The sequence below is a fragment of the Apteryx rowi genome, unplaced genomic scaffold (assembly GCF_003343035.1).
Source record: "Apteryx rowi isolate R43461 unplaced genomic scaffold, aptRow1 scaffold_121, whole genome shotgun sequence".
NCBI classification, from domain to species: Eukaryota; Metazoa; Chordata; class Aves; order Apterygiformes; family Apterygidae; genus Apteryx; species Apteryx rowi.
In genome coordinates, this window is record NW_020447431.1 from 1,782,458 (window position 1) to 1,799,184 (window position 16,727).

The 16,727-nt window shown below is 35.7% G+C and overlaps 1 protein-coding gene across 1 annotated transcript in view; it reads left to right on the top strand.

Moving 5' to 3' along the window:
• The first annotated feature begins 1,027 nt into the window (after window positions 1–1,027).
• XIRP2 (xin actin binding repeat containing 2) overlaps window positions 1,028–16,727 on the top strand; it is a 28,687-nt gene continuing 12,987 nt past the window's right edge. The window contains exons 1-5 of the mRNA XM_026090992.1: window positions 1,028–1,084; window positions 5,469–5,600; window positions 15,063–15,170; window positions 15,464–15,536; window positions 16,215–16,348. Coding sequence (XP_025946777.1) covers window positions 1,028–1,084; window positions 5,469–5,600; window positions 15,063–15,170; window positions 15,464–15,536; window positions 16,215–16,348 — 504 coding nt within the window. The remainder of the gene's footprint in view (window positions 1,085–5,468; window positions 5,601–15,062; window positions 15,171–15,463; window positions 15,537–16,214; window positions 16,349–16,727) is intronic.

The window sequence follows — 16,727 nt, forward strand, 5'->3', positions numbered from 1 at the left end:
GTAAATTTTTTAATTTAAGGCTGAACCTGTAATTAAATCAAACATATGTACATAACAGAGTTTTACTCGGTTTAACTCGAAGTTCAAAGTTAGTGGTTGTCTTCTACTAAATGAACTGCGTTAATTATCTACTACATTACTTAATCAAATGGAAACCAACCATAAAATTAAGCTCTTGGAAGATGATTTGACTAAAAGTGCAAATATTCAATGGGAAATGAGTCTTAATTAATTAGTTGCATTGTAAGTGTCTATAGAGGTGCATGTTAGGTTAAAAATGAGTCACAAAAATATGTACCTTCTATTTTATGACCAGTTTTACAGCACAATAACGACACATAGCGAATGAAAACTTCTGTTCTGATTTTCCTTTATGTCTATATGCTTACCTGATGTTTCATTCATTTTGAGTAAGGTTAAAATGTAGTTGATAAGCTAGATAATTAAATTTCAATAAGGTTTTAGTAGTAGAATGCTAGAACACATTCTACTGCAATATCAGTAAACAACTGAAATGTACGGTCAATTCTGCAATGAGTCTCCGTTAAACAAATGAATACTATAATGTATAAAGTTAATTAGAACAGAATATATCTAATTACAATTTGTTATTCATAGTACTTACAATCAATTTTATAGTATAAAATAATGCATATGTAACACTATCAAGAAAAATATGCAATACTTGCTGTTAAAATTGTGTGTTTTTAAAAAAAGCTTTTTGTTATTTCCCTAATGAAWAACAAATTCAAAAACTCTATTTAATTAATTTTTTCTGTACTTCATATATTTTAAATTGAAAATAAGGTAAAATTGATAAAAAGTTGATCATAATGTTCATTTCTACTAGTGCTTTTCTGTAAAGATTTGAAAAGGAATGCACCTGTTTCCATCTGAGAAAATATGATGTCTGATTGCAGTTACAGCRGGTTGTCCCAAAACTGTAAGAAGACTACCAGAAGAGAACACTCCTGGGAGTGGTAACACACCGCTGGACTTCCAGGACACTGTCTCATTGAAAGAAAGAATGGCTATGTATCAGGCTGCTGTGTCCAAGGTAGAGAGCAGCAGCTCCTTTGCTAATGTAAGATATTAACATTTAATCACCCTCTTAATTCTATGTTTGTTTTACATAATGACGTATCTTACATTCTTTATTCATCCAAGCTGTCAGATTGATCTCTACATGGATTAAATTTGAAACCTATATTACTATATTTACCTAGCAAATATACTGATACACCTGTATCTCTCTCTATTCAGTGTGATTTTTCATACAATACCTTTAGTCTTTTGGCCCATTCATTTTAATTCACTGGAAGTACTTTTCTTTTTCTTCCACTGTTGCATGTACTTCATTTATTAGGAATGTCTTAGCCTACATAGGTGTGAGAGAGATTAGCAATGCAGTTATTCTATTAACTCATGATTAAAAAAACCAGCGTTTTCTGTATTACTATGAATATTTAAAATCATCAAATAATAAAATCATATTCAAAAGTACATTAAGTTTAGATCTCTTGCTGTTCAAACTAAACAATTTGAAATTACTGTATTATAAAATAGCAGCTATAAAGTTTAAGAAAAAGTATGTTTTATAATAAAATTATCAAAAAATAGCCATTTATTATGTGAAAACAATATTTAGAAAAACCTTATTAATTTTGTTTTACTACTTGCTACAAATCTATCAATACAGATTGGTTATTTTACAGAAATGCTTAATGTTATTACTAAGTAACATACAGTATTTGGCCAACACAACTTGTACTCTATTAAAATAGAGCTACAGATTTCAAATGTCATTTACACCTGTTCATGGTTTTTTTTGTTTGTTTGTTTTTTAGCAGTGTAGCTACTAGTACAGAATACAAAAACTCTGTATATAATTGGTAATTCCTGCAAAATGTCTGCAGAATTCTAACAACAGGATAATTAACGCAACAGAATCTTCTAAATCTGACTTTAACTTTTCCAGTATTTCTGAGCACCTTCTCAGAGTGTCCATAAGAACTACTGTATTGCTATAACTTGAGAACAAACGGAAAAGGAAGCGGGAACTGCCACAGCAATATCTGAACTGAATGTAGAGCCAGGATCTTAAATATGTGCTGGAAATAGGAAATTTTTAAGATTTTGCTGTTAGAAAATGTGGGGAAAAAAGAATGGTTCTGAAAATGGATAAATAAAAAGTGATGAACAAAGAGTTTGCAAAGCAAACAGAACACATGCACTTTTTTAGAATTCCTGATGTGATGGGGGCAAATGKTAGAGACTGTTTAAGGAAGTCAAAGGTACTTTAATTAAACAAAAAAGAACTATTTTTTCACTCAGTTAAGTGCTATAGAATATATTAGAAAACAGCTTATATTTTACATGTAGTGAGTATAAAGGAGAGTAAGGATCCAGTTACGATATTGCTGGAAAATCAAGGAAAGAAGCTGGTCATTGGCTTCAGAAACCCAGGAAGACACAGACAGATAATAAAAATATTAAGAAAAAAAAAAGACACTTTGGCATCATAGAATCACAATACAGGGTGCAAGTGAGAAAATTATGCTGTGACAACAAAATCTTCCTATTTTTTCACTGCAGTAGAAACTATTTAATATTGTCAAAAATATGGTAAGTTTTGTAAACACAAGAAAGTATCAGGTTAACCAAAGCTTTCTGTCTCCCTAGAGATGTTCAATTACACTTTCCACAAAGCTTTTACTAATATAACAGCAAGGTTCTGAAATGTGTTAATACTAAAAAGCATGAAACTTCGGGTTTGTTATAGCTTATAAAGTTTATGGAGTGTCTAGTTTAGATATTGCTGTCTTGGATATTTCAACTGAAAATCTTTTTGTTGTATTCAGAGAGCTTATTGCTTAAAAAATAATGATTGCTAGTTCCTTGTATAATAAGTAACTTAAGATCCTTATTTGTTCRTACTGTAATCTTCATCTTCCATCTTAGTCTTAATAATTGTCTCAATATTAGATTTGTTTTGCTTTTGTTATGTAAGAAACAATCAAGCAGAATTTTCATAAAACAGCATTCTCTGACAAAAATGCTATAGAATGAACTTATATAGATGACACTTGCTGTTAAAGTGATAGCCATGATTAGAAGATGCTACTTTATAATTTTGCACAGTGTGAAACTAGTAATGATCCAAAATTAAATATTAAAATTATATTCAGATATCATACTACTCATAATATGGAATAGCTTCTAAAAATACAAATGCAAAAGGCTGAGAACATAAAATCCTGCAGTACAGCACAGTAATTTTGCACCTTCTACCTAAGGTATGTCTCCCCTTATTATAGTAGCAGAGCACTTCCCAGCACATTTATCTATCATTCAGGAAAATCTGTCTCTGTTCTACAGAACTGAGGCACAGAAATACTAAGGGATAAAAAAAATATGGTATTTTAAAAATATCTTAAACTTCTAGTTAGAAGTTGTAGCTCAACTATCTTGTATCAGGAAATGGAGGTGTTGTACTGGCTTGGTACAATGTTGGAATGACAACAGTCTTTGTTTATGCAAAGATTTTAGCAGATGGGAAGAATGCACATTTTTCCTACTGTAAACTAGGCCAGAGTAATTTCTGTCAATCAGAGCGAATCTATGGCAAAACGAGGAACTGATTTCAGTTCTCACTAGTCACCAGCCAGCTGCAAGAAGAGCTGTAGAAGGATTCCCATTCTTACCTGCAGTTTGGTCATAGGAATAGTGATTTGCAGCTGCTGAAATTGGCCTCTGTGTGCTCAGGTAGCCCAGAAGCCACGCTAGATGCAGCACTGGATCAGCACTGTGAAAAGAACCACCAGCCACACTCCCCTTCTGAGTCCAGATGTTTTCAAATGACCAAATTCCTGGCTGTTGACTTCTTTATTTTGTAATTGCCTTTGTGTATTTGGAGAAAATTCCAAACATCATCTGAGAAGGTTCAAATTCCCTGCTCTTGTAACTGGAAACATTGTTGAAATTAATCATCTCTCTCAAAAAGAAAGAGCTCTATTAAGCTTCATGCAAGTATGTTGAAACATATACGCTACTTCATTTACGCTCCAGAACTCCTCATAAATTCTTTTTGAAATGGATGGTTGTTGGAATAAGTAACTGCATATCAGGTTCCTTTAAAAAGAATTAACATGTGCTTAAAGGATCAATAATGATATTTACCCACTGTAAATATCACCAAACAGTTGGCAAGGGCTGCCTAAAATGTTCATTCACTAAAATAATTGCTTTTCACATTCACACATCCATGTGTATGCACAATTGCACCTTCTGCATCCTAGGAGGAAAAAAAATGCTGTTTTTTAGGACCTGCTGAGTTGCTCATCACATGTGAATACTAGTTACCTAAGAAGACTTATTCGTTACAAGGAAATTTCTAATTACTGCATGTTTTATGTTCTGCATATTGATTAATAAGCTCAAAATGCTGAAGGCTTCCTTCTAGTACCATATATGAGATAACACATAAGGGACAGAACTAGAAAAGGGAGCCTGAGGATAAGGGCACTTTTCTGACCTTTGTCACTGTTGTCAGTGACGGACGAGTGCCTCACAACGGCCTCTGTAGGCTTCTCAACAGCACCTACTGGAAGAGTACAGAGAGGGTCAGGTGGCAACTCAGAAGGAAACAGAACTCAGAATATACAATTAGAAGCGGGAACATGGGAGAGGTGGACTGTTTTGGATAGTGATTGCTACAGAATGTGTTTGAAGTGGAATCTACTACTTCTGGCATTAAAGATTCAAGCCAAACATACATACATTTTTCAAATACAGATAGTCTGTTCATTCTCTGAATCTCAATTTATGGCTCCTGTACAGAGGTCTTTGAACTTGTAAGCAACAGTACTTGTGATTGTCTGTCTTCTCTGCTGATGACTCTGTAATTCTTGCAAATACAGAGTATTACATTGCTGAAAATACACGTCAAATCCCTAAAAACTAAAGAGGAAACCACTGAGTCCTTAGACACCAATTTAAATAGAGATGAATATGCAGCTAGAACAACAGGATCTATTTCACACAGAACCATTTAGCAATTAGTGTTAAATAAATTCTAGATTGTAAAATTCCAAAAGAACTTCAAAATTTGCAAGTCTTCATTTTTGGTTGCTAAGTAAAAGTCTGAATAGGCCAATGAAATTTAACAATTAATCTTAACAGTGTGAATATGCTTTATTCTGATGAAAATCCTGCAAAATACTTGTCTTATTACTATACCTATCACAATGCTAATATTAATTCATGTGTACTATTAAAATAAGTTTGCAGATTATATAGTTGAAGTTGCATATAAGAGGCTAGAGACATAACTACGTGCTTCCAAATTTTCTAATTTAAATTAATAAGCATTATATTGTGTTGCTATTAAATATTTTTTAAAAAATCAACTCAGAGAAGTATATTCTTACTGCAAATGAAAAACAACTGGCGATATTTTATTACACTAGGCTTCAGAGGAAACAGAGCCATGTACTGTGCCTGGTGGCCTTGCAAGAGTGAAGAAACAATTTGAGAAAGGCCAGAGGACCTCATCACAAAACACCTTTGCTCAGTACCAGCACCAGCACAAGTCTGTACAGGTAACAATGGGATTTTTAATACTAACGAATGAGGTATGGCCTGCTAGATAGCTTGAGGGGAAAAATATGATTATTTGCCTTACTGAACAGTTTTCATTATAGCTAAGACAATGTTTCCATAATGTTTGTACTCACAGAATTTTCTCTTTAAGATATACTACTATGATATAGTAATCACGTAGTAATCATGTATTTCTTATGTAGATGAACTCTCAATATAGACAATTCTAGACTTATAGGAAATATGTGAATAAAATGGGTTAGCATTGTAAGAGTATTTTGTGCTAAATCTTGTCTATAAGATTGTAAGTCATTATCAAGTATTATGGTAATAGTTTGCATAAATTGCACTTGAAGTGATGTTAAACCATTTTCTTTGGAATGGAGTTTGCTGCTTCCATTGAATTAAATTTAATCAACTCCTCTAAACAGATCAAAAATTGTATCGAAGAACCCAGATGCCACATAAAAACACACAGAGCAGCTTTCAAGTGTTATTTCAGATAAAGGGTCTTTGGATTTTATTACCTCATTAGCATATATCATGAAAAATTGTTGTAGGAGATAATGACTTTGGACTACATGAAGTCTGGTATAATAAAATTCATTGCACTATCCTGTGCATTCCAAAAAAACAGTAATGGCACAGTAAATTGCTTTACCACCCTGCACTTATCTGAGAGTTTTTTAAGTAATATAGCTTTCAAAGTTTGTAGAACAGGACACATCAACATTCTGCTATAGTTTCATTTTTGTGTTAAATAAGTATCATATCTACTAGTTAGCTCTCATTTGTTATACGTTAATACCATATCAATGTCCACAATGTGCACAATCAACAAGCAAGGAGGGGAAGGGGGTGTCTTCCTTTAATGAAGTATCCTCTGTATCCAAAGGCAGATAGATTTTGAAAAATAAATGTATTAATTGTACATATAAGTGGCAGTATCTATTAGAAATTGGACTCGCAAATAAGACATACAAAAGTGTATTTTGTACACTGTAACTGATACTTTTACCAACCATTTTCTCTCACATAATGTCACACTTTTTCTCCTTTCACTATATGTGCAATGCACACACACATTCTCTAATAGTCTCTCATCTCTCGTGAGGCTTGACAGTCATTTCTGTACTGGAAATAAGTCCATTGGTGATTCCATTCCACAACAGGTGAAACAGTTTTCCTCATCTCTAAATAGAATGGCAGAACTAGGAATTTCCTCACTGACAAGAGCTGCTCCTGCAGTTCCTAGTCATACAACCAGCCCTGGAACTGGGACCCAGTTCCTTGTCACATCACTAATATGACAAAATAGACCTAAATCCATCCTCAAGTTACTTAGTTTCACATAACTGACTTCAGGTGAAGATACTGTAGAATAATGCACTAGAGAGTTAAACTGACCCCTGTCAGCAGAGGTATACTGATTGATGTTGGTTGACATGCTGTCCCGGTAACAGAAGCCTTAACTGATTAGAGTTGTCCAAAGCTAAATGGAAGAACATTGTTAGATTTCTGGCAATATTTAAATACAGTTATAAATAATTATACTGTAATTAGCTTTCATATCTAATATGTGCAAATGATTGTTTCCAGGTCAATTAGTCAACGATTAAAAAATCAGATTTGCTGAGCAAATTTTTGAAATTAAGTAGTTTTCAATATAGAGATGTCATTCAGTGATGTTGAAATATCATGAGTATTATGAAATGCCACAAATAATCTCAAGACTTAATGTTGCAGTGTTTAAAATCAACTGAAAACAAAGGGGCAAAGAGATGCCATCCTAATGCCACATTTAAAAAGTAACTCTAATGTTTCACCAGGGGAATTAGTAGTGAATTCTATTCTGAAACTGCATAACAATTTCTGTTACCAAGGGTTATGTCCAAGTATGATTATGTCCAATTACGTGATTTTTCTGCTTAGTTAAAAATGCTTTAAAACATCTGCAACAAACTGTCTCTGTTTGCACAGAGAAATCACTGAGGCCAGATTCTCTTCAGGTTTGTCATCAGGTGTTTTAAAACTGTCATTCCCTTCAGTTGTGTTCTTCAGGTAAATTTTGGCAGTCTGATCCATTTTCTTAATACTTGAGCACAAGTGCTCTAAACCAGTTGGATCACACCACCACCATAAAACCAGTCTCCCAGTAGGAAATCTTCAGTTGGATGGGCTCTTCAGATGGGCATAGATGGAGGCACAGTATGAGCTCTGAACACTGGACTATTGCCCATTTGTAACATGGCATTTGAGCTCCCACATTTCCCGTGAGGGGATAGAAAGCCAGGCCTGGCTTCATCAGTCTCTATCAGATCCAGGGAACTACAACCTCATAAAATCAGCCTTCTTATGCTAATAGCTAATTCATTTAGCACAAACTATATTGCCATGTTGACTAGTCAGTGTTTAAACCCAGATACATGCTGAGGATATGTTTCAGTCTGACATGATAGAATTTGAAATGAGATTTTTTTTTATTTATTTTTTTTTGCAATGTTAAAATAATGTTCGCTAGGCTGCAAAATAGACCCTCAGCTATGAAAGTCTCAGATTTACAGTTACCTGTATCCTTGGGAGTATAAATTATGTTATGTTTTTTCATTACACAATCACTTTTTTTCCCCACAACACCTGTGCCAAAGTCAGTGGACAGGCTGGAGGACACTCAAAAAATTAATCAGGGCTGTGTAGTGAGGAAGGCTGTTTGTACTCTTTCTTCATTTTTGATCCAGTTGAAGGATTATGAAGAAAAAGATAAAAAGACTGCAGGAAAAGAGTCTTGTGATAACATCAGGTGAATGAAACTAGTGAGATGCTTTTGCATCATGTAATACTGAGTTATTTAAAGCCTAACTTTTCATATTACTCTCCTGACATTCCGGGTACCATACTTTAAAGCAAGAACAGGTTACAACATCTGTGTAAGAAAGATGTACTCGAGTTGGTGGAAACTGACTGAATTCCACCCTAAAATATTTAAAGAACTAGCTAAAGCAATCTCCCAACTATTAACTGAGAGTCTCAGTGTATCTTTAAGAATTCACTGAGAGTCTCTCAATGAGAGACTGGAGAAAAGCAAATACAATGAGCATCTTCAAAAAATGAGGAAAAGAGGATACAGGGATTTACAGGGCTAAATTCAGTATCTGAAAAGGTGCTCAAACACACTGTTGAGATGCACATAGAGAATACTAAAGTGGCAAGAAGCACCCAACATACATTCTTCAAGGACAAAATATATTTGGAAATAAATAGAGCTGTTATTTGTCATGGTGCATTGTGATTTGGGGAACATGCAAAATGAGGGTCTATAAATTTCATTCTGCTTGATATCTCCCTAAATGATTTGGATTAACAGAAAATAGAATTTATATGATTTGTGAATACTACCAAACTGGAAGAGGTTGTGAGTCTTTTGAAAGGTAGAACTTGATTTTCAACTGGTAACTGGCAGTGGTATGAGACTTGAAAGATAGAATTCAAAACAGCAAGTAAAAAACACCATTTAAGAAAGGAATAGTCAAAATGTACAAATACAAAATGACAATAATTAGCTAGATAGCAGTACTGCAAAAAAGAATGAGTGTTATGGTGGACTGTAGATTCAGTAGAGGCTATGACAAAAAATAAGGCCTTGGGATATACGAAGAGGAAGCATTGCATATAAGAGATGGGAGGTAATTCTGCCCAGCTCAACATGGGAAAAGCCTCACACATGGGCTGTGGAAACTATGTTGGCATTTAAAATTTATCTAGACAAGTATCTTTCAGAAAAAGCATCCATAATCCTGCTTCAGACTAGAAGGATGAGCTATGAACCTCTTGTTGGTCCATTCTATTCCTGCACTGATTTCTAAAGTTTTCTTTAATACTTACACAGAAGGAGGCAGAATTAAATACGCATTTGGGCAAGTCACATTCAGTTCTTCTGTCTTCTGAACACTGGGCTTAGAGCATAAAATTTTCAAGTGCAATTTTGTCTTATACTGCTCCCTCTATTGAATATACCATTTTTGCCATTTTATTACTTTCCTATTTCATTATATTTTCTGTCAGATTCAAGAACTTTAAAATAACAGTTTGCTACCTGAAAAGTCAGGATTATCAAAACAATCTAAATCACTGGAGTCTGAAAAAAGGGGCTGAAATATCTCAAGAAGACGTTTATTCTCATGAGATTTTCAGTTCTTTCTGCTTACTCAGCCTGGAAGGACCAGGAAAAGTCTCTTGCCATGTCTCTAATACTTCTACTGCACTATTCAGTACCTTCTAGAATACCAAAGTGTACACTTTGTGTGTGCATATAAATATCTATATACACACACATAAACTTATTTTCATTTTGAATTAAATTAATGCTAGATTAAAAAACGTAAAATACCAAACTATTCTATCCCAATTTGGATCCATGGCTTACAATGGTTTCTGCTTTTGATGTAAGATGCTATTCTCGAACAAATCTAGGCACATTTTGCAATAAGAATTCTATGGAAATTATTGCAGTGTAGAGGCACTAAAATTGATGTACGGGCCACTAACATATAAAACTCATGTAGCAATTACAGTTCTCTTCAGTAATAGAATCTGAATGCCTAAATAAAAATGTACTTTTGGAATATAATGTATACAGACTTATTCTCAGATTTACATCTTTATTTGTAAATAGTATTGTTTTAGTTTATAATGACTTATTATTTATACTAGTTGTAGTATACACTATTTATACTAGTATCCAGAGACCCTTCAGGACACTAAAGCCCTCTGCACTGAGTACTATACAGATATTCTTGAGAGGACCAACAGTCCGCATAATGGTGACATTAAACAAATGGAAGAGAATGGAGGACAATGGAAGTCTGAAACACAAGTAAAATGACCATTAGAAACCATTTATGAGCTAGCAGCATGACAACCATCATCCAGTTGACAGTGTTTTCTGAAGCTCACTAACGATAGGCATAGAATAAACAAATATTAATTGAAAAGTGATTCTTGGGCCACAGGAAAAACAATCTTAATAGTTGTCTTTTCACTCCAGCCACCAAAAATTATATTGAGTTCTCTGCTTCTGTCCTCCTACCCTGCACAGCTGAAGAGGAGTTGTTCTCACCTGACAGAATGACGTGTGATTGAGCAGGGACCTGACGTGTTTGCACAAGTTTCAGAATTTTAGATGTAGTGTGTATCTGTTCATTTCATAGCTGTAGTGTCCCATTTCACAACCCACCAAATAGTTATCTCATATTCTATTGGGATGCATACATAGGAATTAAAAGTTATTTGCACAACTCATTTGTTCCAGTACTAGAAAGGATTTGATTTATGTTATTAGTAATTTCCATATCTTTGTTTCCAGACCAGTTGTTTTCAATACATATTATTTATCCTTAGTGCTTAGCAGGTTTTTTAGATGTCCTTTGTTACTGTATGATGTGATTTATATACATTACACAGTATCATTACACCGGTAATGCAAAACAAACAAACAAAAAAATCACTGCTACATCTATTCTAAATGCTATTCATGCTAATATAAACAACATTTAATTAATACTATACAAAATAGTAATAATTATCTAAATCTGATCAGTAGTTTATAAAAGTTGAACTTCACTTTTTTAACAATTATATAGACCTGAGATATTCAGACCAAAAGTAGCAGAAATTCTGAGCATTACCTTTTCATGAGATGATAGCTCCCACAATTACATTGAATTGTTAACTGAATGTAGCTGTGAATTGTTTTCATCCACAAACTTGTCATGTAGTTTTATAATGCAGTTCAGTTTAGCCTTGTAATTAATAAGCACCTTGCTTGATTTAATAATGCATAGTATAGCAGGAATTGCATCTTCCACAGAATCAAACAGAGGGATAAACTACCCACAGGCATAACTGCTAATTAGTATTAAATCTAGACTGTGATCCTCAGCCACAGGCTAGACTGGAAGCAGTGCAGAACAACCTTATCCCGTGGAGACCATCAGATAATTTTATAGAATATTCTCCGAATTCTACATGGTGCACAAAACACATCACAAACTCTAACAGAATAAACTAAACTAATCCTATCTGCCATATCCTACAGTTTGTCATTGCAGAGGAAGGGATGAAACCATGGGTCGTTCTACTCTCCACTTGTTTTGGATAAACTACTCCAGGTTTTTTAGCAGCATTTTACCATCTATAAATGTAATTTCAATCAGCCCTTTTGATACACACAAAAGATGAGAACTTCCAAGTCCCTCTTCCTCCTGCATACCCAGAGCAAGGCCACATTATTATATTGTCAAAATTTGGCCAATAATGTTTAAGCTACACTTTAGACAGCTGTGGTTGTTATATTAAACTATTATCTTTTGCAATATGGCAACTACTTCATAAGCAGTATGAAAGTTACAGCAATAAAATAGCAGTGATGTTCAGATTAGATTTGGTTTCTCACTGCATTAAGCCTAATTATATTCTTTTTTAATACCTCATACCATTTAAAGGACACATAATGACAAAGATCAACATATTTTGTGTCTTATGTATGAGCTTTTCCCATAACAAGAGCTTGACTTACATATCTAAAAAATTCACATTAGAACAGAAAAGTATATATTAAATGAAAAGCATATATATACATGAATATATGAAAAAGCATGTATACATAAAATGAAAATCATACACTACATATACTCATTAAACTGAGAATAGATAGAACAATTTACACCCTATTTGCTGTGAACTGCCTCCCTTCAACTTAGTAGGGCATTCACTCCTAAGTCTCTCATATTGTGTAACACGCTCACAACTGTTACACACACAGCTTCCAAGTGTAAATCATGCTCTACCTGGTACTCCTCAGGCCTCACCTTGACAGTAGGATTAATTTTGAGACTGGTAACCCACAAAATCATTCAGTGGGCCAATAACTAGCAGATTTTTGTTAGTATGATTTTAATCTTCATCTTTCATCTTATAGTTGAACCAGACAATTTTACTGCACAGAGGTGGAACAAAACTCATAAACCCCACAAAGGAGATGCATATAGCTTTTCCATCACAGAGTCCTTGCTGCCTACTATATGGCAGAAATTACAGGTCAGCCAGTGGATGTTCCACTGTACGGATTCAACAGAAATGCTAGCAGAGACACAAGCAAYGTAGGCATTCCTTACTTTTGACACTGTCTCCCATAGCATCCTCATAGACAAGCTCAAGAAGTGTGGGTTAGATGAGTGGACAGTGAGGTGGATTGAGAACTGGCTGAATGGCAGAGCTCAGAGAGTTGTGATCAGTGGCACAGAGTCTAGTTGGAGGCCTGTAGCTAGCGGTGTCCCCCAGGGGTCAGTACTGGGTCCAGTCTTGTTCAACTTCTTCATCAATGACCTGGATGAAGGCACAGAGTGCACCCTCAGCAAGTTTGCTGACGATACCAAACTGGGAGGAGTGGCTGATACGCCAGAGGGCTGTGCTGCCATTCAGAGAGACCTGGACAGGCTGGAGAGGTGGGCGGAGAGGAACCTCATGAAGTTCAACAAAGGCAACTGCACCTGGGGAGGAATAACCCCAGGCACCAGTACAGGTTGGGGGTTGACCTGCTAGAGAGCAGCTCTGCGGAGAAGGACCTGGGAGTGCTGGTGGACACCAAGTTAAGCATGAGGCAGCAATGTGCTCTTGTGGCCAAGAAGGCCAATGGTATCCTGGGGTGCATCAGGAASAGTGTTGCCAGCAGGTCAAGGGAGGTGATTCTCCCCCTCTACTCAGCCCTGGTGAGGCCACATCTGGAGTACTGCGTCCAGTTCTGGGCTCCCCAGTACAAGAGGGATGTGGCACTACTGGAGCAAGTCCAGCGAAGGGCCACAAAGATGATTAGGGGACTGGAGCATCTCTCTTATGAGGAAAGGCTGAGAGAGCTTGGCCTGTTTAGCTTGGAGAAGAGAAGGSTGAGAGGAGATCTTATCAACGTGTACAAGTATCTGAAGGGAGGGTGTCGAGAGGATGGGACCAGACTCTTTTCAGTGGTGCCGAGCGACAGGATGCGAGGCAATGGGCACAAACTGAAACACAGACACTTCCATCTGAACATGAGGAAAAACTTTTTCACTGTGAGGGTGACAGAGCACTGGAACAGGTTGCCCAGAGAGGTTGTGGAGTCTCCTTCTCTGGAGATATTCAAAACGCGCCTGGATGCAATCCTGTGCAATGTGCTCTAGGTGACCCTGCTTGAGCAGGGGGGTTGGACTAGATGATCTCCAGAGGTCCCTTCCAACCTCAGCGATTCTGTGATTCTGTGAAGATGGAGTAACACCCATAACTGTATTCTTTGTCACTGGATGATTAAGGGAAAGAACTCATTTCTTGTCCCACACTTTGCTGGACTTCAGGGAGGTGCCAGTCTTTGAGCTGCGGGAAACTTGCACCTCTCTTGCTCTGGCTGCCTGTCAGCAGTCTCAGAAACACAGTACTGCCTCCATTAACATTCACTGATCACTTGGGAAGTTCTCGCTGGAGGGACTAGAAGCTCTATTCATTTAAAAGCTCACGTTCAATAGAAACTAATAGGCAAACCTCCTTCTCGCAAAGGAAATATTTAATTTGACACAAGTGAAATGATTTGTTAGATGTCTCCGTGTGCATGTTAGTGTACAAGAGGGAGGAAGAGAGGTAACTGATCTATTAATATCAGTCCTCAGGATTTATTTCTTCTAATCACTGAATATCAAAAAACTCCATGGAAACTGGTAATGGGATGAAACACAGGTTTGGTGACATGCTCTAAATCAGAAAACAAATCACTGGCAGAATCTGGAGTCAAACTAAGCAGAGAAAACCTCAGAAATTAGCTTACACAGACAACTAGAACAGTGCTTTAAATTCTCAACTGTGTGCTCAGTATATGCTACAGTTGTCAGACTTCCAAATACAATGGCAGCCCATATATTTCATAGGATCTTCTGGTTAGCCTATGGGTCATGTTTTCCATAAACACAATTCAACATGTATTTTTGCATCTGAAGATCTGTATATCATATATGCAGGAAGTCACCATCTCTAATATAGAGAAATTATTAAATTTACTTTCATGAAGTTGGATTAACCTCATACTTGCGGATAGGAACAAGTTGATGGCACAGCATTTAAAGCCATAACTAGCTTCCAAATCTCTTCTTCACTTTCCACTCTAATTATATGTTGTACCTATCCATGGTACTTTCAGTATCTGCTGATCAATGTCTGGCTGCACTGCAGTAACAGAAATGACTTTGCAGCTTCTCTGATATTAAAAAAAAAGCCTGTTGCAAATCTTACAGATACAAATATCAATAATTGCATTCTGTTGAAAAATGACTGTTTTAGATTGAACCATTTAAATTATAATTTATTTGTGAAAGCCCTTCACAGCCAAAAAAAAAAAATCTAATTTACTATTATCTGTAAATGCAATTATTTTTATTTATCTTTAGGAGATGTCAAGTAGCAGTCAGCGCACAGTATCAAGCAGCAGCAGGGAAACTGAACGCAATGAAATCACCTCCAAAGAAAGTCAAATGGAAGCCCGTCAAACAGAAGAGGTAACTGTGTCAATTAATTATGCCATCAGACAATTTTACCAAGATGCTGTTTTCCTTCTTATTCCATTACCACATAGTATAGCAAGATCTTGATGTTCTGCTGATAGCCTCCCTCATTTGGTAGTACATAATACTTTTTTAAAAGGTGTTTTATAAGTGTTGTTTTAATGTGGTAATTAATTGGATTTCCCATTCAGATTTTCCTTTGATGTAACATTTCAAATACAGTTGGAGAAGAATGGAAAACATATATTGTACTATATCCTGTAGTAAAATGAAGGTTTTGTGCACAGGTTTCTCATCGTGAGCAAGTTACTCATGAGAGAAAAGAGGTTTCTACACTCTTTCAGCACACTGATGAAACAGGTAAGAAGTAGCATGAGAATCTGATCACAAATCAGCAATGGCCAATACCCTTACTCACACAAATGTACCTGCCTTTGCATACAAACATAAAAACATATATTGCTCTGCATTCATCAGTTAATCCTTACTCAGCAAAATATATCCATTGGTATCAATGGGATTTAGGAAACGTTTAGAATTAGGTATACAGAGATGGGTTTTGCATAAGGAGGTGGTTTTAAGTATGTGGGTAGCTGCTTTAAAGAATTGTGTGCTTAAAGAATCATCTGAAAACATACGCAAATGCTAGTCCATGTATGTGCAAAATTTTGGATGATAAAAGGTCAATTTATGGCTAAAATTAATGGCCCTGCAGAATATGAACACCGTGTTCAGACATTACTTCTGTAACTTAGTCCTGATATTAACGGAATTCCTGCATTATATTAATCCACAGACCTCAGTCAACTTTTAGTCCCGCCATTCACACAATTCAGGCACTGCAAAATGGTAGGTGATAACACATCCCTCAACAGTTATTCTGTGGTTCTCTCTGTGGTTTTCTATTCATGACCAAGTCCAGAGCTCTGCAAGGCTAAGTGTAATTTGTGAGGTGTAACAATGTTTTATAAGTCACCGATGAAGTCAATTTCATAAAATGCAGGATGGAGAAAAAAAATATTATTCTTTCCATTGCAGTAGTCAATGAAGCTATGAATGAAGAGTTCCCAAAGATTTCAACACAGGTTTTAAAGCAGCAGTTTGAAAGGACAGCTCGGGAAAAGGCTGTTCACTCTGACAAGGAGACTGTAACACCTGCAAAGCAAGCAAAGGTCTGTGCTTTTCATAAGAGGAATCATTCTTTATACACCTAAGAAGTGTTGAAGTTAAGATATTGCTCTGTCATCTAATCTGAATTTCTGTTTTGACTATTTGTGATTAAAATGTAACCTATGAAAGTGGTGGGAATATAGAGAGTTTAGAAATCAAGTGCACATTAAGTAATGTAAAGTACATTAGGTAGGTTAGCAAGTATTTATACTATGGGACAAACACAGTTAAAAGTAGAACTTTATAAAACTTTTGCTTTTCCTGTCTTCCTCTGCTGAATGCAGTCTCCTCTTTCTCTATTTTAAATCTGTAAATCTGTATCATTTCTATCCTGTAGTTCTCAGATGCACAGAAAGTATCTGTTACATAAGAAATGAAAAT